Here is a 23,740-nt window from a genome sequence, read left to right as displayed (position 1 = left end):
TTGGTGTCAGAGCGGGGTGGGATAGCCCTTCGCCGGGGACGGCGATTTAAGCGGGGGAGAGTGTAACGCTTACGGCCGACAAGCACTGTGTAAAGAGCCGGCGTACCAGAGCAGGTGACGTCACCGCCCTTCCCTGTGATAGCAGGACTACAGCTACTGGGCTGTGGAGAGATCTCTCTTTAGCTCACGGGGCTAGGTCGCTGCAGAGAGACGCGGAAGTCCCGGGTTCGACCCTCCAGTCGGGATGGGGCCGACCAGATGCAGCAAGGGCGCCCGCCTGAGCCCCCGTTGCGTTACAATATTTTCAAAGTGCATTTGATATTCAATACAGCATTTCTACTTTCAAAAAATAACTTAATAAAATCTCAAAATACTCTTTTTTTTTAAAGTTATTTGATTTTATAAATATATATTAAGCTCAGTATCCTGCATAACTGCTATTAATGTAATGTGCTACATGGGGAAAAACCAGCCAGTTTTTAAACCAGCCAAAGATCATAATCTTAGTCATATAGATGCTCTATATCTATACTTATACCATGTTGATTTCTAATGTATGTAGTCTTAGTGACTTTTGTAAGCACAAAAGAGTCTGCAATCAAATTAACCTGAACTTGGATTTTAAAATAATTTAAATGAAAATAATGAATTGAAAGAAAAACATATCTAGTTAAATTAATACTGTTTATATTTATATGTATGAATTACACTTACAGAGGTCCAGTACAAAACCAAAAACAAAACATAAATTATATGAATAATCTGGCTGAATAAATCATGTTCAGTTTGAATGCATTAATTGTAAAAATAAAGATGCTCCAAAATGTTTTTCTAATTCTTAAATTGTTCTAACTCTAACAACATGGATCTCAAACATTGGTCTTTTCAGTGATGCTTTCAATAATCAGGAGAAGTATCTGTCTTGACATGTTGTGATTCATCACACCCAGTATACCCATCACACCCAAGTATCTGTTGACACACTAAAACGGTCATTGAGAAACAAAGAACCTCTGAGCTGTGAACAACAGGACAAACTGGTCTTGTACAATACAGTGGGTAGCAGAATATCAGCATTCATAAATTTAATCTCCAGCTGTCACCTTGAATATCAAAACATTTTAACCATCCATAATTAGGCATTACTTTCTATGTGTTTTATGTGTCTAAGTGACACTTATGATAAGAACCCACATGCCCTTAGATAAAGTGAGATATAGAATATTTAAAAATAAAATAAGAGGACCCAAGATTACATTTTTAACTGTGGAATATTGCTGTCTACTGTACTGAACCAGACTGCTTTTGCCCTGTGTTTTTCACAGCCTAAATCTATGCTTGATTCCTCATGATTGTTTAATCAGAAATTATTAGACCAACACATAGAAAACATATTGACCGCCACATTAATGTTTTTATAAAGCAAAAAAGCCACTCCCTACCCTAAAACCCTGACGTTAAGATCAGGGAGATCCATGTTTTACCGATCTGAAGTTTCGAAAGATTAGTTGCTAATAGGATGTTTGATTTCTTTCTTTGTTAAAAAAGGGGGGGGGGGTACTTCCTGTGTCATCCTTTTTGAAAGATTTTGTATCTTCTGTGAAAACCTTCCATAGATGCTGAAAGTAGCATGATGTGACAAGTACCTCTCATAATCGTCTTTTCTGGCTCAGGAGTCTGCATCCAGTGGACAGATTTCTGATTTGGCAGTGTGGCATTATGGAGGTGTAATGGAGCAAATTATTATTACATAATGACCTCATACATTTGTAACAACAGTTTAGTAGGATTTTTCCTTTAACTACATTTGATTACAAAAATTGACCTAAAAGATAATGTGATTTGTTATAAAATGGTTTGATAATTGTATATTTTTTTGCCATAAAGAACAACAAGAAAGGTTTTATTACTGCAAGTTTAAATGTCCAAAGACTTTCAAGATATCAGAATAGCACATATTTAATGCTATAGTGCTTTTCAATGCTATTGCGTTTTTCTTTCCTGTGAGGGATAAAGAAAATGGAATAGCTGGACGTCTGCTCAATGTTTTTTTGGAATTATTACTAAACTGGCGCAACAAATAAAGTGAAAGAAATTGTGTTTCCTCCCCCACAACACTAGACATCACCATCATCTTAACACTGCTATGTACACTCACCTACACATCTATTCTCACTGAGGCATCCAATCCACAGTCATTTTATTGGCAAATGGAGGATAATTCCCTTCCTTCAAATGTCTTTGTAGACCAGATAATGAAGGTTAAAATGATCAGAACAGGTGGTGATGAATATTCTGTAAGATCATTTTTTTTAAAGTCACACCTCACCTTGATAAAAAATCTTCTTTATTAAACCCCAATGAATACAATTTACCTTCAGCTTCATTATAATAGTTAATGAACTTTAGCTCATAAAGTGTAAGGAAAGAAAACTCGTAACACCAAATTGATGACATTTTTGCTTAACAACAGTTGTGCGCCAATTCTTTTTACAAAGAGCTATATTATAAGATCTCATAAGATTAAGGCAGGGAAAGTGGGTGCAGGTTACAGAATACAGTCTTGGGCTGATTTTTACTCTCATTAGCTGTGTTTTAGCAGGAGGCACAGCCTTTTCCAAATTATGTAAACATCCTGACCAAATCCTCTGGTGTTTTGCTGTATGGCCTTAAAATGCATATACCAAAATGCATATACCAAAATGTAACATTCAATTATTATGTTATACCTTACAGTATGTGGATAACAAGCATGTGGATTTTGATTCCAAAATACTGTAATAATATGTCATTTCTCACAATGGGAATAATATACTTTGTCTATTAATTTATGTTAGAATAGAAACAGTATTGCAGTCATTCCATAAGCAACTATAGGTGGTACAGTAGCTACTCCATTTTTGTTAATTCTATTAACAAGCCAAGATTATTTGATGTTCAGAATTTTTCTGAATTCATCTGTCATATGATATCAAATAATTAGCTACTTCACATAATAATAATAATAATAATAATTGCTTACACTTATATAGCGCTTTTCTGGACTCTCCACTCAAAGCGCTTTACAGGTAATGGGGACTCCCCTCCACCACCACCAATGTGCAGCATCCATCTATGCTTGCATTTATTTTAGCGTTATTACATAATGGTTTTTTTAAACAGAAGTTCAGGAGGAACTTTCACTTTCCTACACATATATATTGTATGGCTTGCAGAGCACTCCTTTGTGCTTCTTTCTCGCACCCCACCTCCACTCCATATTCGCACTTGCAGCAGCTCTCTGGCTCATCCCTTGTGAAAACAGGGCTGCCGTGTCAGCCTCGTCCTCACAGGCAGGCTGCCATTCCCTCAGCCAAGCGAGCTGGGCCAAATAAACATTCACTACATTCCATCTCACATCACATAAATTGGTTGTTGCATTAATTAGGAATTGGCCAATCTGCTTAAAATATATTTGGAGTATAATATAAAGATTTACACTGTAAAGGACAAAAAAAGAAATGGTAATACATTACTAGTGGCTGTACAACTGAATAGCTGATGTTAAATCAATTAATAAATGATAAATATTAAAGTCATTTCTAAGCAGTATGTTGTATTATGTTCTAGTTTATTTGTCTGTATTAACTGTATTATGTTCTAATTTATTTTATTTATGATCTAGTTATATTGTCTTATCTTGAGTATCTGTTATTTCTAGTTTATTTGTCTTATTTGTAGTTTATCTGTATTAACTGATTAATCTTGATTAGAATTAGAGTAGAGTACAACAAATAGTTACCTAGTTATTTTTCTGTGTCTATCAAGTATTCAAAAACCTATGCAGTTTTCACATTCATTCCAAAGCTTATAGAAATGACAAGTTAAAGTAGCAATTAACAGTTGTTTAAAACATAACCTACTCCACAGAATCAAATCAAAAGAAATAGATAATTAATATGAAGGGAAATGGAAAAGTCATGGTTGCATACATACAGTATTTAACCCTTTGCTCTGGCAAACCTAAATTAATTTAGGAGCACAAAATTAGCTTAACAAGCCATACAATTATTTGAGTGGCCTCTGCAGTGAAATTCAAGCAAAGATTCAACCATTAAGACCCAAGACTTTCAGAACATTTCAGGGATAAAGATGTATAGATGCACAGATCAAGAGAATGCTGTGAAAGCATTTCAAAGACATGTAATATTTCTTCAAGGAAGGTGAAATTGACCATTAGCAAGCAGAAAGCACCCAGACAAAGAAAAGCCAGGCAAGGAGGAATCTGGTTAAAAATGACAATTTGAGTCACGAAGTCTAGTGCCACAGATGGGAGAAAATGTCTATGAGTCAACAACAACTGGTCACTCCACAAAAAGTGTCTATATGGAAACATGGAGTTTGCAGCAAAGCACCCAAGGAATTGTGCAAACATGTGGAAAAAGGATTAATAGTCAGATAAGACAAAAATTGAAACTTTTTGGTCTAAATGCAAATGATTACATCTAATGCGAACCCAACATAGTGCGACACTCAGTCATAAACATTCCTACTGTCAAGCAAGGTGGGGGCAGCATTAGTTTATAATTTCTCTCCTCACCAGCAAGGACAGGGAAGAGTGATGTTTCAAGAGTGATGGGAACAGATGAAACAATGTACCTTTAAATCATAGAACAGTACCTGCTTCAGACTTATAACTGGGAGAAAAATTAACCTTTCAAAAGGACAATGATCCAAAGCACAAGGCCTGAGTTACACTGGATCTTAAGAATAAGACGATGAATGTCCTTGATGGCCTAGTAAAAGTCCTGACGTGAATCTTATTGACAATCTGTAAAATCATTTGAAAATTCTGTCCATAAGAGATCTTCAAGTATTTATTCAATACTTTGCAGCAAAATATTTTTGATTGTTTTATTAGTCTGAATCTAAACACCCTGCATATATTACCACAGCATATAACACTAAAGGTTGTATTACTAGAATTAAGCTATGAAATACTAACTGATGAGGATTATATAGTCATGGAGCTCAGTGGAATACTACAGTAGTTTCAAAAACAATGTCCCAGCTGTTTTAAACTACACACAATTTTTACTTGAAAACATTACTTCTCCTCTGTACTCTGCAGTATTAGAAGATAATGCTCTTTCCCAGTAAAAGAAGCAACATTTCTGTTTCTGCCTGATGGTATTACAATGCTTCAGTATAAACTATTAAAACAAATAATATTTTACATAATCACACGTTTTTTGTTTTTGCTCATTACATACTACTTACAAAACTACAATATGTACAGTATTCTGGCTCAGTCTCAATGATTACTACTATTATTGTGTCTCTTCAGTCTTGTTGAAAAACAGATCCCTTTATTATGTATCACTAAAAGAGCATGTTTAGCACAATAAATTAAACACATTTCAAAACCAGCTCTTTAATACTGCCATTTTAGTAATCCACTACTTATGACTTACTTTATATAAGAAGTTCAACTGCTGTCTTTGATCAGACTTACTGCATTTCACATTTTAATTATGTAAAAATTAAAGTTTTAATTACACTGCTTTGCTTATTTTCTAAAATAATTACAGACTCAACTGAAAAAATCTTAGAATCACCAAGAGAGAGGAAGAACAAATATTGCACAGGAAGCTAAAAATAATGTTAAAACAAGAAAAGAACTGTAAAAAACTGTAACACAAAGTTACAATTTAAAATGGGATTAAAACCAGAAAATGAAAAAAGTAGATGTACTAACTGCATATTTCAGACAGGTTTTTACAAAATTAAATGTCAATAACAGAAAATATAGCTCCATTTTATTGAGTAATTTTAGAATAACTGGCATTGAAGAATTACAGGGACTAGGATGTCTTAAAGCCAATCAATCACCAGAGCCTCACAGCAGTTTTTCAACTGTATTAGTGGAAATGAAGGATGTTATAAATAGAACTTTAAATACAATATTTCTATTGTTAATAAGTTGTTGTGTTATGTATCATTAACAAATAGTGTTATATTTGCAATTATCCAGAGATTGGATAATTGTAAATTTAACTCCAATTATAGATGCAGCCATCTAGAATGCACAAGGTGTGAGTTTATATACAGCAGAAGCCAACACGATATTCAGAACAGCATGGCATTATTTTTTAAATAATCTGATACAGGACTGCACATTACTGTTTTTAATTTTAACCTTGCAAGTGTTCATGGGAAATGTAGTTAACTTTTTTGTCCAAAAATAACAACAGCAAGTGTTAATGGGAAAATAGTTTTAAAACGTTTGTCACAATTTTCCTAAAATAACCACAGCAAGTGTCGGAGTTAGAAGAAAATTATGCAGAAAATGTTTCTGAAGAAGTTGGAATACTGTTTTACAATATTATTAATAATGTTCAGAAACGTTATTATAGTTTTGTAATTTTAATTTTCAGCAACCACTTCCGCTCAGTTACATGATTCCATATTAATATTCCATTTGAAGTGGATTTAAAGTAATTAAACAGATTAAATGAGGCTACAATATTATTATGACTATCAGTTTTGTTTGGGCAGTATATTGCATTATATCACAGTTTGCTTCCTCCTAATGTGAGTTTTGACATGCATTCTAGGTGGCTGCATCTGTCATACCAAAATACCTAAAAAGGGGTACTTATTTCATGTTTTGTTTAGCCAGATAATGTAATTGAAAATATACTCTCAGTTACAATGATTACCTGAAGAGTACCCACAGAAAGCACACAACTTTTTGGAGCATTAAAATAACATTTATATTTAGATTTCTAAGGCATACAAACAAGTAGATATTAATTCCATACTATAGAGAAATAAGAACACAATGTTTTGGCTGCAGAGGCTTCTTCATGTGTATGTAGCACACATGTACAGTGCACAATTAAGAAGCTAAATTAAAGTTTTGGAGCGGCCTAGTCAAAGTCCAGACCTAAACCCAATAGAGATGCTGTGGCAGGACCTGAAACGAACAGTTCATGCTCGAAAAGTTACCAATGTTTCTGAATTAAGCAGTTCTGCGAGGAAGAGTGGGTTAAAATTCCTCCACAGCAAGGTGAAAGAATTATAGGAAGCATTTGGTGTAACCAATTACTTTTTCACACAGGGGATATGGGTGTTGGATAACTTTATTAAATAAATGCAATTCTAATAAAGTGTTATTTGTTCACTCAGGTTCCCTTTATCTAATACTAGATTTTGTCTGAAAACATCCAGTGTGACAAATATGCAATAGAGGAAATCAGTAACAGTAAAATCACTGTAGATATTGCATGAAGTAGCTTTTACAGCTAAAAGCTTCATAACATATAAGACACCATTTATAACATTGTGCTCAGTTTTTGTGCATGCAGAGGAAAACCATCCAAATACAGGAAGAAGATATGAGCTCTACTTAGATAGCATCCCAGTAATTGAACCAGAGCTGCAGAGCAACAATGCTAAACACCGTACCACTGTGGGACCCAGGGGAAATGTCAGATAGCCAGTATTAGGGAAGGCAAGGTGGGTGTTTCCAAAACTGCTGAGAGTATTTTAAAACCAAATGACCAAAATGGAAGCAATTTGTCACAGCCCTAATACATATGAAACAGGGAAGTAGCTTCTCAATCATAACGATCGCATGTAGGGTTTGCATCCAGGTGTATTTTAGCTAATGTTGTTATTTGACAGATAAAAATGGTGCAGAATTGTAAATTGAATTAACCCATTAACCCATGCTAAGAAAAGACTGATGAAGAATTTACCTTCCACAGAATATACTCCCATATTTCATTTGAGAGCTCATGGTCTAAGCATTTTTTTATTGAGTGGAAGAGATGGACAATGCAGAGGAGGAATGAAGAAATACATTTTTGCAAACATTCTGCTCCTGCCAGGATTGAAGCATGCAATCAATATGGGATTCCATATTAAGACCTGTTCTGTTCCATCTGGAAAGCCACAGCAATTTGAATGGCATTAAACAATTTTCTATTTAAATACTCCCATTAAATGGGATCATTTCCTTTTTGGCTGTAGCAGTTAATAATTCAATAAAAAAAAACTCTTTAAGATTAAATCTACTTCCCTGATAGAACACATTAAAGTTGACCTATCAATAAGATCTGTGATAGCTGTATGACAGATGGTTTGGTTCAATTCAGTCAAGATGAATGTGTTCCCCAAATTCCTTTACAATTTTCAGTGTATTCCACATTTTATCACCAAAGATTCTTGTTTCCTTTCTTTTGTATTATATTAATTCTGTATTTTATTGCAAATATAACACCAATTACATTGTTATAAAATTCCAAAATACTTAGAAGTGGTGATCTTCCTAAAATAACAATTAACTATTCCTAAAAATCTATATTATTATTATTATTATTATTATTATTATTATTATTATTATTATTATTATTATTATTGGGCTGCCAACATATGGCACATATTATAGCCTATTGGTTGAACCTTCAGATTTAATGGGAAAGATACACTCATACCCTGGTATAAGAACATTCTGTATATGAATTTTCGCTAATCCAAACATGAAGAATTTGTACTTTGTAATTTGTCACAAGAGCGAAATTTCGCTAATCCGAACTTTGAAGTTTGAAAGTGACAGATGTTGGCTGAGAACCCTCTGCGAACATCTGAATTCAGTGCCAAAGAACAGCTGTTTATGTGCGAGTGCAAGGCATTGTGGTTAATGACGCCGTGAGGCAGCAGTGCTTTGTTTCTGATAACAGCAAAAGCTCGTGCTCTCATCTTCAAAGCGTTTTTTTGTGTTTCTTTTGTAGTTGCTGTTTATTATGGTGTCTTAAGGAAGAGAAAAATATTATTTTGAGTAATAGTTAACAACAGTATGCACATCATACTGGGACATCTTGGATATAGCTATCATTAAGGAGGAGTTTGCTGGTCTACAGAGATCTGCATGGAGTACTGACATACAGAAGACATGATTTATGGATGTACTAAAACCCTCACTTATTTATTTATTTATTTTTATATTATATAATGTTAGCATGCCCAAAGCGGTTGGGCAGCCAATTGACCTTGGACCCCTAGAGGTTATTTTTCTCCTAACTAATGAGTTTTTGGTTCCTCTTCTCCGTTGCCTTCTGGTCTTCTGTTCTGTATTCACAACATGTATAGTTACTTGCATTGTTAAGCGCTTTGGGGCAACTTTATTGTGAAAGGCACTATATAGAAATAAATTGATTTGAATTGAACATCATTCTAGCCGATCGCTTGGATAGTGATCTATTACGAAATAATTAAAAATGTAAATACATCATTGATTATTTTACAGCAGTGCTTGGCTTATTTGAGTAGAACTGCATTGTTCACTAAGCTTGCAATAATGGTCTGTATGGCATTATATATTTAGGGTGGTTTTTGAGTGAACTTGTCTTCGGTTCAGAATGGGGTGGAATTTTCCCCATAAGAAATAATGAAACTTTTATTTTCAATTTACGATCTCCCAAATTAGGGTCGGATACCGGGGTATGAGGGTACTGTTGTTAATTTACTTTTCTTCATATCTTTTCTTTTGGATAAGATGCTGATCATATTAACTTCAATCATGCATACCATTACAATATTCCTTTATTACAAAGAAAAAAGGTCATGGTTAATATATAGGCTCCAGCTCCTCACAACCCTATATTCTGTAAAGTATATACAGTATTAAAAGGATAGATAGAATATATTATTAAAAACACTTATTGGAAAGAAACGATAAAATCAATAGGGAACATTCTCTATATATGAACAATATATGTGAATATTTCTCCAGCCCCCATTTGTTTGTTTGGGAAGCTGTGTTGTCAGAGGTGATTGATGTAGCTTTAGTCTACAAGACATCTTGGCCACCAGATGAAGATCATTGTTACAAGAATGCCAGGAGCCATATCACCCTGCAACTCACAACTGGCAACCCACTGAAGCTAAGCAGGTGTGAGCTTGGTCAGTACCTGGATGGGAGACCTCCTGGGAAAAACTAAGTTTGCTGCTGGAAGAGGTGTTAGTGGGCGCTCACCCTGCGGTCCATGTGGGTCCTAATGCCCCAGTATAGTGATGGGGACACTATACTATAAACAGGCGCCGTCCTTCGGATGAGATGTAAAACCGAGGTCCTGACTCTCTATGGTCATTAAAAATCCCAGGGCGCTTCTCGAAAAGAGGAGGGGTGTAACCCCGATGTCCTGGCCAAATTTCCAATTAGCCCTTACCAATCATGGCCTCCTAATAATCCCCCTCTATGAATTGGCTACATTACGAAGCTAGGAGTAAGGAATTGTTGCTACAATCTAAAACATAAAGGATAGAGTTTGGTATTAGAAAAAAATGTTAAGAGAAATTAGGTAATTTATTATTTAGCTGTATCTGGAAGATTGCTAAACCTAATGAGCACTTAAAAGAAACAATGCAATTGCAAAATCAGTTTAGTTAGAGGTACATACAATGTAATAGACAAATTCATTTTGGGCACAGTTTAGATATGGTCTCTTTTATCTGATCACAAGACAATGCTTACATTATCACATGCTGTAGTAGGATGAAAAGGTACGGTAAGTACACCCCCATTAAGATTTTAAGGTTTAACACAATTAAACATTTAACCTTCACCTAGCCCTCACTAAGTCCTAACGGCAGATAAAACTAATCTCAAGTGACAAATTACACACAAAAATTCTACTTTTACTCGATTTTAATAAGATGCTTTTATTCGTTCATAATCCGACGATCTCAGGAAGACTAATGGGGGTTCTGGAAAACCATAGCTCTGGTCTTGTCCAGATTGACTGTCAGCGCTCAGGTCTGACAGTGCTGCTCCAGCAGCGCCAGGTTCTGCGGCAGCCTCAGTTCTGTGGGCAACAGCAGGACCAGGTCGTCTGCAAAGAGCAGGGACTTGATTTCTGTAATTAATGCAGATCAGTAAATCAAGGGACAAAACAGTTATTGCGCCCGGCTCCTCAATGGGCTTTGACGTGCTAATGCGTTGGTTTAACAGTCCGGGTGTGGCAATGTTTTTTATTATTGTTATAGAGAAACATGATCAGATTTTCCTCGGTTCAGAAAAAAAAGATCTAAAATACTGTACTGTATACTAGTTTGTCACTCTTCTCATCCCCTCTTTGCTAAATGGCTTTTGAATAGAGTCACATGAAGACAGAGGTGAAACAGCCCTACACAGCCCTGTCACAGTACACGAATATAATTATATCTTATTAATTTCTTTAGATACGCAATTCTTTTAATACAGTCTTTGCTGTGCTCTAGAGGATCCTTGTGATATTTCGAGCTCTGGTTGAATGATAAATGCCACAGTTGAAATACTTTTCGTAGTTAGAAATTATGGAACGCTCTGTTAAAAGCAAGGGAGTTTTTATGTCCGTTGCAGTTTTTTAGCAACATGAATATAATTATATCGTTATTAATTTCTTTAGATACGCGATTCCATATTATATTCCCTTTTAATCAAATTCTAAAAGTATGCTTGTTGACTCCGGTATCACGTTAGTTAAAGACTTCAATGCTTAAAATGTTTAGGGAGAAATGGAATACTGGTGTGTATGTTTTCTTTAAAGTACCGAGACCAGCCATATACTGTATGTTTAAGTTCCAAAATTAATATAGTTTATGGCCTTCACACGCGTTGCAGTATGCTCCTATTCTTTTTATGCTCAGGCACTAAGATTTCCCTTCAGTGGTAAAATTCCATATAAATATTCAATACTTAAATGGGCACAGTTAAGACATTAAATATACATATGCATACTGTATACAGTGCAGTTTGCATATGGTAATATGTTTATGTTCCTAAATCAATCTCTTTTATGAGCATGTGAAAGGCATGGTGAATCGATTCTCAAAAATTACTGTACTTTGCATGATTGGAAACAAATGCGTGATTGCGAAATGCTGTGGTGTTACTTTTACAAAGACGGTCAATGAAAAAAAAAAGGTGGACCAGGGCAATACTTTGAGTTTACACTTACAGCTTGGCCAAGGTCATTCATTATTAATACTATTAGTAATATCTTCGTTAAAGACTTTGATGGCGACAGCCCAAACATGAGAGGTTGAGCTTAATTAGCTCCACCTTGCGGAAATTCCGGATACTATTATTTTGCTTGCGGTATTATAGGAGAATTTACGGTAACTAGCGGTATTTACCGGTAACTCGCGGTAGACTGTGTACACTGCACCGGAAAATAATGCGGTATCGCCCGCGCATTTTGAATGGCTGCATCTGTATAACCATAAAGACTACAAAATCTATTTGCTGTTTAAAAGCTATGATTTATCAACAGAGATCCTTTCATTCAGTTTACTTAAATTCTGACAGAAATAATCCTGTTAGTATTCATGGACAAAAGTTTGCCATCTTTAAATTCTGTTTCTGCTGATGTGTTTATTGCTTAGGAAATGTGTTGATTTTCTTCCTCATTCTTTCCTTCATTAGTAGATATTGAATAGTTAAAATTTTATATAAAAAACAATAATATGAAATCATATACGGTATATTATTGGACGTACATACCTGCATTACTTGTGATGATAATATTTGTAATTAAAGCTTTTGAAACGACAGGAGGGTTTGCAAACTTTTGTTTTGGTGAGAAGGATTAAGAAGGACATTAAGCTAACTATTTTCTACAACTGGTTGAAAAAACAGAGTTACAGAAATTATGCTGCCAAGTGGACTTTGAATAATAACAGAAAAAAACAAAAAAATGTCATACATTAACCCTATCAAATATATTTTCCTCATTGAATCAGTTATCATATACCTTTGGAACAAGTAATAGGTTTATTCCATGCTGAAAAAAAGAAAGAAAACACAACGTGTCAACAGGTGTCAATACCTGAAGAAGGCTCCACGGCCGAAACATTGTGTTTTCTTTCTTCTTTATTTCAGCATGGAATAAACCTATTACTTGTTCCTTTGCAGCCTACGTATGCTAATGCAGCTACCCACCTGAACTACTACATCATATACCTATACAGTACATTTCTTTTAAACAAAGCCTATTACTGGGATACTATAAGGATAAACCTAATTAACAAAAATTAACAGAACCCTGCCTAACATTTGTGTTTTGTGCAATTCTATCTGATACATGTTGTTCAGTACTGCCTGCAGTCAATATTGTAGCCTTTTACATTGGATACAGACAACACAGAGTGACTCTTAATTCAAAATAATGAGATGATCAACCTTAATTTTGTAGCTTATTGAATTACTTTTAGTTCCCCAGTAAAAACAAATTGTCCATTGCTGACACTAGTTTTTGGAAATGGTTAAACCCTGCATCCTGATATGTAACACTTGTAAAGTGTCTGACTGAGTTTGCTTAAACACACATATCCATTTATATCTCCCCCATCCTCACAATGGGTATGTAAAGACAATGTCCATGTTAAGAACACATTTTTTTATCTTTTCATGCATAAATAAATACAGGTAACATAAAATACTGACACTTTCCTTTTCTGCAAGTACAATAATTCAATATTTCTTAATAGGTAAAATCAACTTGACAGTCTCTAATTATCCTTGCATTCTAGGGTGCTCAGCACAGTCTCAAAAATCATGAACTACAAATCACCATAACCAGACACTAACATACTTTCCCCCTTGCTCTGAGACCAATGTTTGACTTGTACTTCTAAACTAATCATTTGAAGTACCTGGCTACTTCTTCACAGAAATGTAGCTTCACCAGAGTTAGGACAGGCTTGCTTAAGCATGTTTTTGTGTAAAGATACATTTAACAGGCATAATCAAATGTTAGCATCCATTAAAGAACAGTGAGTAACACAGTGACACAAGGAAACTTGCAATGAGAAAGATTAGTATCACTACTTACCTGTACATGAATAATCATCAATTCTAATATAGCCTGTCTGGCAGATACACATGAAGGAACCAGGAGTGTTGACACACATGGTATTCTCTCGACAGTAATGCTTTCCTTCTGCACACTCATCAATATCTGCAAAAAAGAATACATACACACAACACAATGCAAGAAGTTATACTTATTTTGTAAATTGTAGTTTTATTAAAAAAGGAAATAAATTGCATTGCTGATCCAGTAGATAAGCACATTTATTAATCACAATCTTCTACAATAACTAATTTGTACATTATCCGTAAATTGTTGGCTTTGCCTTTGGATGTAACAGTATACAGTATATGAAGTATATGGTATATACAGTATTTATCTAAGCAGAACTATCTACTGTATATATGGAACATACTGTATGAAAGACAGAATTGTAAACATGAAACATCATGCAAATACTTTTCAATTCCAACGACATGATATAATTTAGTTCAGGAGCACTACTGCTCCTAACAATAGCTCCAATCAAAGCATCAACAATAACAACAAAAACAGTCTTTATCTAAGTACAAATCTTAAACCTGAACCCCAGCTCTTTCTTTAAATTTAATCTGTTATTCCTGTATAAACCTAATATGAGGATTGTCTCTGAAAAGGTTTTAAGTTTTTACTTTGCTTTTTTTTATATACAGTATATATACACAATGTATTATATATGCCAGGGGTTTTGCCACATTGGATTAGTAACATTATTCCTATCTGAAATCAGTCGATATAATGTCAGAAAAGAAAGTTTTGTCTTTACACTGAAAAGGTAAAGAGGGTTTATCACACTTCTATATTGTAGAAGTAATGATGATACAGTACATTAAGAATAAGACTCTGGAAGGAGAGGAAAATTATGTTGCCTTTTACTCTGCTAGTGCTAAAATGATTATCTGCCAAGCTATATGACAAGTCAATTCAAAATTAAGTTATATCATTCAAATCCTTGCCAAATGTATATAAGTCTAAGAGACCTGAACCTAAACGTCTTATGTAAATATATATTATTAGATGCCAACCTGAATTAAGTAACATTTTAATTTATAAATCTATAATTTCAGATGTATAGTGAACTTTAGAAATATTGCATATTAGGAAATAAATCAATACTGTTAAAATGTGTTAATTATTTTCCATTTTTATGTGTAAGTTTTTATGTCTGTGTTGTACAGTCAACAGAAATATTTTTCATTGTGAAAAATTACAGCAGCAGTGATTTACAGCAGCAGTGATTTGGTTACAGTATGTAAACCTACTGGTTTTGTGGTTTGCAAATAATCTAATCTGGATTTGTTGATTTCTGTTCTGACCACCACAACTGAAAGGGAAATCCAACGGAAACAAACATCAATCATGTGTTGACTACAAAAGAAGTTCCCTTTGTGACCAAAACTAAATAAAAAAGATGAAGGCATGTTGTGCCCACTTTTAGGCTCTGACAGTAACTGTGGAACGAGAAAACATTTACAGCATGACACTACAATCAACAGTTCAAACAACATAAGACCTGTGCATTTGTAAGGAACACTGAGAACAGTGCATGAACAAAGCAAGTTTATTGACCTTTTGTCTCATTTTGTTCACCAATAAAGAGAAACAGCTCTTCTAACCTTCATTTGAAAAGCGAGACTAAAATAAACCAAAGAATTTAAATCTTAGCAGGAAAAACAAGCAATAATTGGTTTAGGATGTTCTTGTCTCCACATAATTTTGAAGTTGCACATGAATTGCCAATGTCTACATGGTGTCATAGTCCTAATACTAAATCCCAACCTAAAAACAAGAGGAGAAACGTTTTATTTGCTAAGAAATATAAGGTGCTGATATACTGAATTCATGACCTGCTATTCCTAAGAGCTGGGATGATGTCACCTACAGTACATGATGTTTCCTTACTTTTGTTTAAGATAATTATGCTGATGGGGTGCAAACTGAAAACATTTCTGATGAAAAAATACTCTCCAAAGGTGAAATGTGAAAGGCATTAACACAATAAAAGTGAAACCAGAAGTACTGGAACAGTAATGTCTGCATTAGTGTAAATATACCTAAAGTAGACCTGTTTAAATTATTATTTTTTAAAATCCCTAGATTTGTAACATGCAAGCAGCTTATCTAAATGTATCAGTGCTTATAATACACACAGTTGGCTTTTTTCCCTCAATTTCATGTTTTTCTTTCTCATTATTGACAGCATGGCTTTCTCTATATTCATACTGATAAAGGAACCCTTCCAGTGTCAATTTGCACCTTTGATTTGTATCACGCTGAAATGCACCTCATTAAGCAAAAAGCCAAGGTCTTTCAGCCCTGCTTTATTGTATTTTTTTCTCGCTTTACTGACTTGCATTGGCAAACTGCATGGAAAGTTCAATTATATTTTCATTGAATCCTACAGTACATTGGGATATTTTTTATTGTTTTAATACTCCTCTTTACTCTCAACGCTACAACAGGCCTTGACAGGCACCTCCACCCACATCTGCCTCTGTAAAGAATGTTCTAAGAGCCTATCTCCTGTGCTGTTTACTATTTAGCTGTTTTATTCCTGTTTTCTCTAACTTTCTCTCTACTGCACTTCAATCCCCATGCTACAGAGCCAATCTTCTAATTCAAATGTTACAACCTACTTCAAGTGACTATTTAATATTTCAAATTAATTTAAATCAAATTAAAAAGACATTCACTTGTGTTGCATATGCAATGTATTTTATTTCTGTTTCATATTAACACAGTAAAATGTAGCAATGGCTATCCCAGAATGATGTTAAAATTACACATCAGAAACTTACATTGAAAAAAAAATGGGTAGTTGATTTAGTAGCTATTAACTGTAGAAATCGTCAGTCAGCAGTGACACTTAGTCAGTCTAGCTGAAACACTAAGTTATAACTTGTCACTATTTGGATTACAGGCTTCTGAATTTAAATGGCTTGTAACGAAGAAGAGGTGATTTCCATCTCCATTAGCTTGCTCCATTTCCGTGATTGTCCTGTCACATAGTGGCACATGATACAGCAACTTAAAAGAGGAAAGAAATCAATACCAGCTTTTATCTCTAAATAAAATTATTAGTGGCAGGTTTGTTACATTAAAAATCTAATGATCCAAAAATAGACTTATAAATAGAAAATAGAAATAAACTGCACACCAAATGCAGACATACCTGCAAGTTTGATGCAGGGGTGCATTTCCTCTATAGTTAATAGACTGTATTCTGTCTATTGAACTACAGCAATTTAGTTTTTAGTTCTTTTAATATAAGCACAAAAATAATATCTATGATCATGATCATTAGCTTGGCTGAACAGAGTGAACCTATAAATATATTTTCAGGAGTTCCATTAGACTCTTTAAAATACAGTATTAGCAATATTAGCAATTTAGCAGCCTCTAATACAATATATTAAGCTAATTATCCGATGCTCCATTCATTTCAATTACAACTTAGTCCAGTGCAGGGTCACAGTGAGCCAGAGTCTAACATGACAGATGGCATAGAGTTCTCAATTGTCACAAAGCAAGGTGTTGTGATACTTGCATCATTTAAATTCTATACTGCCTTTAGATTCAGAATTACAAAAAGCAAAAACTGTAGATGAAACAAAATCCAAAGAAATATGATAAATTTATCCCAGCACTGAAATTATGCCAGCCCAACAGGATCCTCACAATTTTAAGCACTGAAATTCACTGCATTCAAAATAAATGTATTGTAGCGAATTCAGGTTCGGCGAGGACGGACTCAGTGACTCAGACACTCGTTGAGTAGAAAAACGGCGCTTTTATTAAACATTGGTACAGCCAGCACCTGCGCCCGCGCACCAGCAGAGAAAATGACAGACGGAGTGGGAGAGAGAACAAGCAAGCGCCAGAGTGAGAGAGAGAGCGACACACATTGGTGTGAAACCAGGGGACTATTTACCCGAAAACGGGCGATCTACCCAGACTACGCCCGTTTCACAGTGGGTCAGCTGCACTGGTCAGTGGTTTTCCTGATCCCCGCCCTGACCACTACTACTCCCCTCCTTCCCCTTGCTGTGTACCCCAGCCAGGCGCTCTTCGGCCGCAGCGCTGGGCGAATGCGCTACAGTATATACAGTAACTGCCATGAATTGTCTTGAACAGACCATTTATGTAAATACAAATTAGCGCTTTGAAAAGTAAATTTAGAGATAAAATTTAATTAGGAACCCTAGAACATTTTATACTATTTTAAATATATATTATTTTGTTTTTAGTTACCGTACGAAGAGTTTGTACAAGTGTACATGGATACACAAACATTTTTTTCAAAACTTTTTATTGACAAAAAGTTAATAGCACTCACTTATCTTTATTCTGAACTTGTCAATTGGAACATTTGCTGTAGCAGCACAGTTTGTAGTGTGTAGGAAGAGAAGAATGTGATGTGTGCAATATAACCACGGTGGAGGCGAGAAGCATGTTGTGTACTTAACTGCCAGTGCTATTTTGAGAACAGCATGTCATATGAATTCCAAACATTTATGTTAAACTCATTTTTATCTTACAAAAGTGTACTACTGGTGAAAAACAATTCACCTGAAATTTTAAATTGGAATTTTTTAATAAACCAGAATAATAAATATTTTTAAAATACAGATAAATAAATCCTATGAAATATCAACATTATGAAATTAAAGTATTACATTAAATTATGAGTAAATTATTAAACATTCAGTGATTAACTAGTTTTAGAGTCCAGGGTGTATTCTGCCTCGTGTCCACTGTCTGCCAGGTTAAGCTTCAGTTTACCGTGGCCTACAGTATACTTTCAATGAGTGGTTATTGAAAAGTGGATGGATGAAAATTATTAATCACTCACTGATTTAAATAAAGTGAAAGATATTATTGTTGAAAACATCAGTTTACAGGAAGAATAACTGGGCATTCCAGATCAAAGAAAATACGTTTATTTATATCCCTCTGTAATCATTCATAAAGAAACACCGCTTGTTGTATTCCCTTCAGTGTTGGTATGTTGTTAAACAGTACTGTATGTAAGACTACACAATTCATTTTCACCATGAGGTAATTATGTATTTATACCACAGGAAACCAGCTTGCAAGGAAACAATCTACAAAAAGCATACAGTACTACTGTTAATGGTACAAAACCATTTGTTTAAAATGCCTTTTACCCTAACATCATGGATATCTTCAACTAAAATGGATTGTTTAATCTGGACAACTCTAGAGCAAGGCTATACATCACTGAAACTAGTTGTCATGGAGATAAGAAGTGAAAAATATACGAGGTCAAAGCACAATGCATTTTAATAATCAGTGGAAAATGTGATTCTTGTTATTGACAAGATAAATGACAGATGAAGTATTGTAAAGCAAATACAGCAGTAATCCCTTAACCACTTTCCTTTAATTGATTTTTATTCAACTTTGTCACCAAGAGACACAAAACCTTTAATGTTTTCAAATGGGAAGAGAGTTGCTTTTTTAGAACTATAATAAATGTGTGATTACAGTAAAAAATGAATACATAGGCAAATAATTACATGTTCAGAAACATTATTTTCTATCATTTTCTTTTCCTTGAAATTGATAATAGATAATAATAGATGTGTTAAGTAGCAGTCGTATCCATCTATTGTCTTTTATGTAAATTTCAATAATAATCCTTCAAGTATGTCCCAATGGAGCTTACACCTGCATCACAGAGAGGGAAATAATATTTTTCATGCTCTCATTTCACAGAATTCTTTATTTTGATTTGTCATGCCTTAAAAATCTAATGCAAGAACGTTTTATGATATTTTGTGTTCACTGTTATTGCAGAGTTATGAAGAAATTCAGATATTCACCGGTGTGACAAGAACATCACAATACATTTAATTGGAGACACTTTTAGTTTTTATGGAAGAAGACTATTATTTCAAATTCCTATTCCTTAAGCATCCCTGAAGTCTTATTATGGGGTTCTTTCAAAACTGGAAAGTTACCCCTAACAACAGATAAAGGTACTTCTGATTTAGCAGACAATTACTAGAGGCAACTACTGGTTCTTATAGACCCAGGAACAATACTTTGTTGTGAAAATTGGACTTGAATATGAAACAATTGGGAAATGTAAATGGTAGCAAAAAATCAGAAAGCACTGGGCCATGAGAAAAGAACGCAAAACTACATATAATGTTTTAAAAAATGGTTAATTCCAAATTGTTTGACTTAATTGAAATTGTCTTGCATTATTGCTGTACCTTAATACAAAAATGTATCAAGAAAATAAACTTGTCTATTGTAGCAGTAATATGCAAAATGTAATGTATGTCTCAAATTTATTATCAGTATCTTATTATGTGTTTTTATTTGTAATACATTTTGTAGTTTTCAAGAATCACATCACACCCACAGTACACAAGACAACAAATGGGATGAATAAACACACCAAACAGGTAGAAATTCAATGTGCCATGACATTAAAAATCAATTTTAATGTATTTTACTGCATGCTATAAACTCTAAACTGCTTGCTTGTACATTCAAAACAGGCACATAAGCAATACTATGCACATAACAAAGGAAAAGGGGTCTGCTTTTTTCTGTGAATTTCAGGGTAGAGTGAAGAATACAAAGGCCTTAATTTTCATCAGTTAAAGTACATATGTGAAATAATAATACTGTACAAATGTTGAAACAATTGTGCAACATATCACTGTGATCATCTTTACTCATTTAGTGGCTTTCGATTTAAAAATATTTAAATAAACAGTTACCTGTGAGTGCAGAATTGTACAATATTTTGTAATACATGTGAACGTATTCAAATATAAGATTTTGTAATGTATGTATTTCACATGAATCAGAAAGCAAAAATCAAATCTAACTTTTTTTGTCTGCTATGTTGACATTCAAGAACAAATCAAGCGCAAAGCATACACTGGCAGAAATTCAGAAATTCTGTAAAGCAGCAAAACAAAATTGCCCAACATTTATAATTTCATTCCATGTGCAACAGGCAACAGAGAAAAAATAAAGAAAATACTAAACTATAAACACAACTTACATTCTATATATTTGAGCTCTGCAACTAAAATGTTTCAGTAATTCAGTGATTTGTGCCAAACCTCTGGTCATGTACATGAGGGAATGATCAAAGGAATTTCTTATGGGTTTATTCCCTAGGGTAGGATGCTACTATAACAATAAAAGTGTGATATTAAAAAATATTCCTGATCTATTCTATGATAAGACATTATATCTCATAACAAAATGTTAAAATGGGTTGCAGTTTAAAACATTAACTAAATAATAATTAATTAGATAATAATAATTAGATAACTTAGATTATCTTTTAGATTTGTAGTTTATCTAGATTAGAACTAGGTAATTAACTACAAATCAATTAGATATTCTGAATGTGATTTTGGAATGTATTTCACATGAATATTACTCTAAAAATAATACTCTAAAAGAAACCTGTAAACATAATAGCATGCTTCTTCATGTGATATCACCTCTTCTTTCATTTCTGTTCTGTTTTATAGTTCCAGTTACTTACAGATCTGTAAAATAATAGCCTCCAGAGACTGTCCACATTTCACTGCTAATAGTTGTCTTTAAAAACACCTAGATTACCATAGCATGAGTACTTATTTCCCTTTCTGAATTTCCTGAGTTGAATTCATGTTGCACATGGAGTTAGAAATATTATAAAGGGAGATATGATCTTATGCAAATTAGGAGTTCCAAAAACCTTTATTTGTGCTGCCTAGATAACAAAATTGTAGTGTCTAATTGAAGATTATATGAATTGTTAAGAGTCAGTGAATCTCACAATCACAGAATGTAGCAACCATGTACAAGTAACTTGAAATTCAGATATTTTATATTTTCACATTTGCAGGAAACCAGAAGTTTTGTAATTTCTAATCAATGAGTATGATGTTTTGAATGGACTTCTTGTGTATATAAGATTTTTATTAGAGCTTTGTTCATTAATTTCAGATTATAAAGTATATTAACAGAACTATGCATGTGCGACTTCACTATTCATAGTAAAAAAATACTTTTATTAAAGAAATATTAATATCAGATAACATATTTAAAGAGATTAATATTGAGAAGTGACACTTTTCCTCTGTCAAAAATGCAGATCCACTCTAAAGACTAGAATTGTGTGGCATATTCTTCCCTGAGATCTTAAAGAATTGTAAGCTATTACCATCATATTTTCAGAAAAAAAATCTATTATATCCTTAAGGCAATGCTGTTGCCATAGTACCTCTTCTTGTTTTCTATAAGTGGATAAATAACTCTTTGAAGAGGATTAAAAAAAAATATTTAATAAATTAGCACATAGAGCAGTAAATGTGTAGTGAGAGCACAACCCACATTCCCCAGATTCCTCTGGTGGGGGGGTGGGGGTGAGCCGCTGCTCTGTCACCTGACCAGTTGCAGGACGTTAACTGATCAGGTGACTCTTTCAAAAAGACAGGAAGAGGGAGCTTTCATTGTCAGTCAGTGGAAGTGGTTTGTTTGTTGTCTGAGGGTGCAGCAGACAGAACCCCTATGTACCCTATTTGCCAGCGGCAGAAGGAAAAAAAAGGATAGAAAGAATCTGTGTGTTTTTGGGAAAAAACTATTGAACAGTTGAAAGTTTTAAGAAGAGTCTCAGGGGAGACATTGGTATTGTTTGTTGAACCGGTAAGCAGTGTAGCTGCTTGGCAATGCTAGTTAAGTCAGGAGCTCAAGAAAGCTTAGGTTTTTGGTTTATTTGGTGGTGCAGTTTCCTTGCACTGTAAATAAGGGCACTAGGGTGTTTTTGAGTCTTACAGCTGTGTGTTTGGTTGTTCGTTGGCCTAGATCCACCCATATTTAAAGATCCCTTTATGACACGCCCATGGGTATGTCACAGTGTCAATAGTCTTTAAAAAAGCTGTAAATAATTTCTGGTATTTTCTGCATTTCATCCAGAGCTTTGGACTTTGTCTAACTATTCCTTTTGTCTATTTTTGTGGCATCTATCAAGTACTGAATATGAAGCTCTATTCCCTCTTAATACAACTATTGTATATCCTTTTAAAATCACATACTAATAGCCCAAAGGAGCACATTGACACATGAAAGGAATAATATACAGTCCTCATTACTGCATGAAAGAACAGAAAAAAATAGGTTTGTTCAGTGAAACTAGGGAAACACATACTGTATGAGGCAAAACATTGTGTCTCTTTTTGTTTCCTTTTAGCATGGAATAAACCTTTACCTGTTCCTTTGTAGCCTATGCATGCGGACAAACCCACCTACTTGAACATCAACAATGAATTTGAGCCATCTTGGATAAGATGGAGGTCTATCCCTCTCTTAATCTTGACACTGTATCTATCATGACAAAATAATGCTACCATATATTCTACATGTTCTACATGTTATATAAAGACTATAACACTATAACCAAGTCTGAACTTGGAATTCCTAATGAAAAGGACCGGCAATCATCTGACACCACATCCCGCTCATCTCAGACATTCCAAGTCCAAGTCCAGACTGCACAGATGAACACTTTATAATTCTGAACAGCCATAATAAGATGTCTGCAAACACTGTGCAAAATTCTAACTTCTGTTATCACCAGTGGTTCTTTCTCAATTTTTAGAACATCCATAAAGGTTGTAAACTTAAATTTAAATGTGGTTTTCCTGATTAATTTTAACTCAAGCATACACCTGCACCATTCTATAAATGCCAGAAAGGAGACCATGCTATATGCCCCAGAATTCATATGGAGCTGCAAGAAGTTTTTATCAAAGCCCAGGTACAGAATACTGTATATAAAAATTCATATGGTATCTTATTAGCAGTATGTATACAGTGGGATG

General features: G+C 34.2%; 1 protein-coding gene across 1 annotated transcript in view; it reads right to left on the bottom strand.

The window, feature by feature from the left end:
- Positions 1 to 23,740, bottom strand: part of nell2b (neural EGFL like 2b) — a 129,256-nt gene that overhangs the window by 59,750 nt on the left and 45,766 nt on the right. The window contains exon 13 of the mRNA XM_006633621.3: positions 13,860 to 13,985. Within this exon, the coding sequence (XP_006633684.2) occupies positions 13,860 to 13,985 (126 nt within the window). The remainder of the gene's footprint in view (positions 1 to 13,859; positions 13,986 to 23,740) is intronic.

This window comes from Lepisosteus oculatus, chromosome 7 (genome assembly GCF_040954835.1).
Source record: "Lepisosteus oculatus isolate fLepOcu1 chromosome 7, fLepOcu1.hap2, whole genome shotgun sequence".
Classification (NCBI taxonomy): domain Eukaryota; kingdom Metazoa; phylum Chordata; class Actinopteri; order Semionotiformes; family Lepisosteidae; genus Lepisosteus; species Lepisosteus oculatus.
Note: the sequence above shows the minus strand (reverse complement) of the source record. Positions and strands in the feature narration are given on the sequence as shown.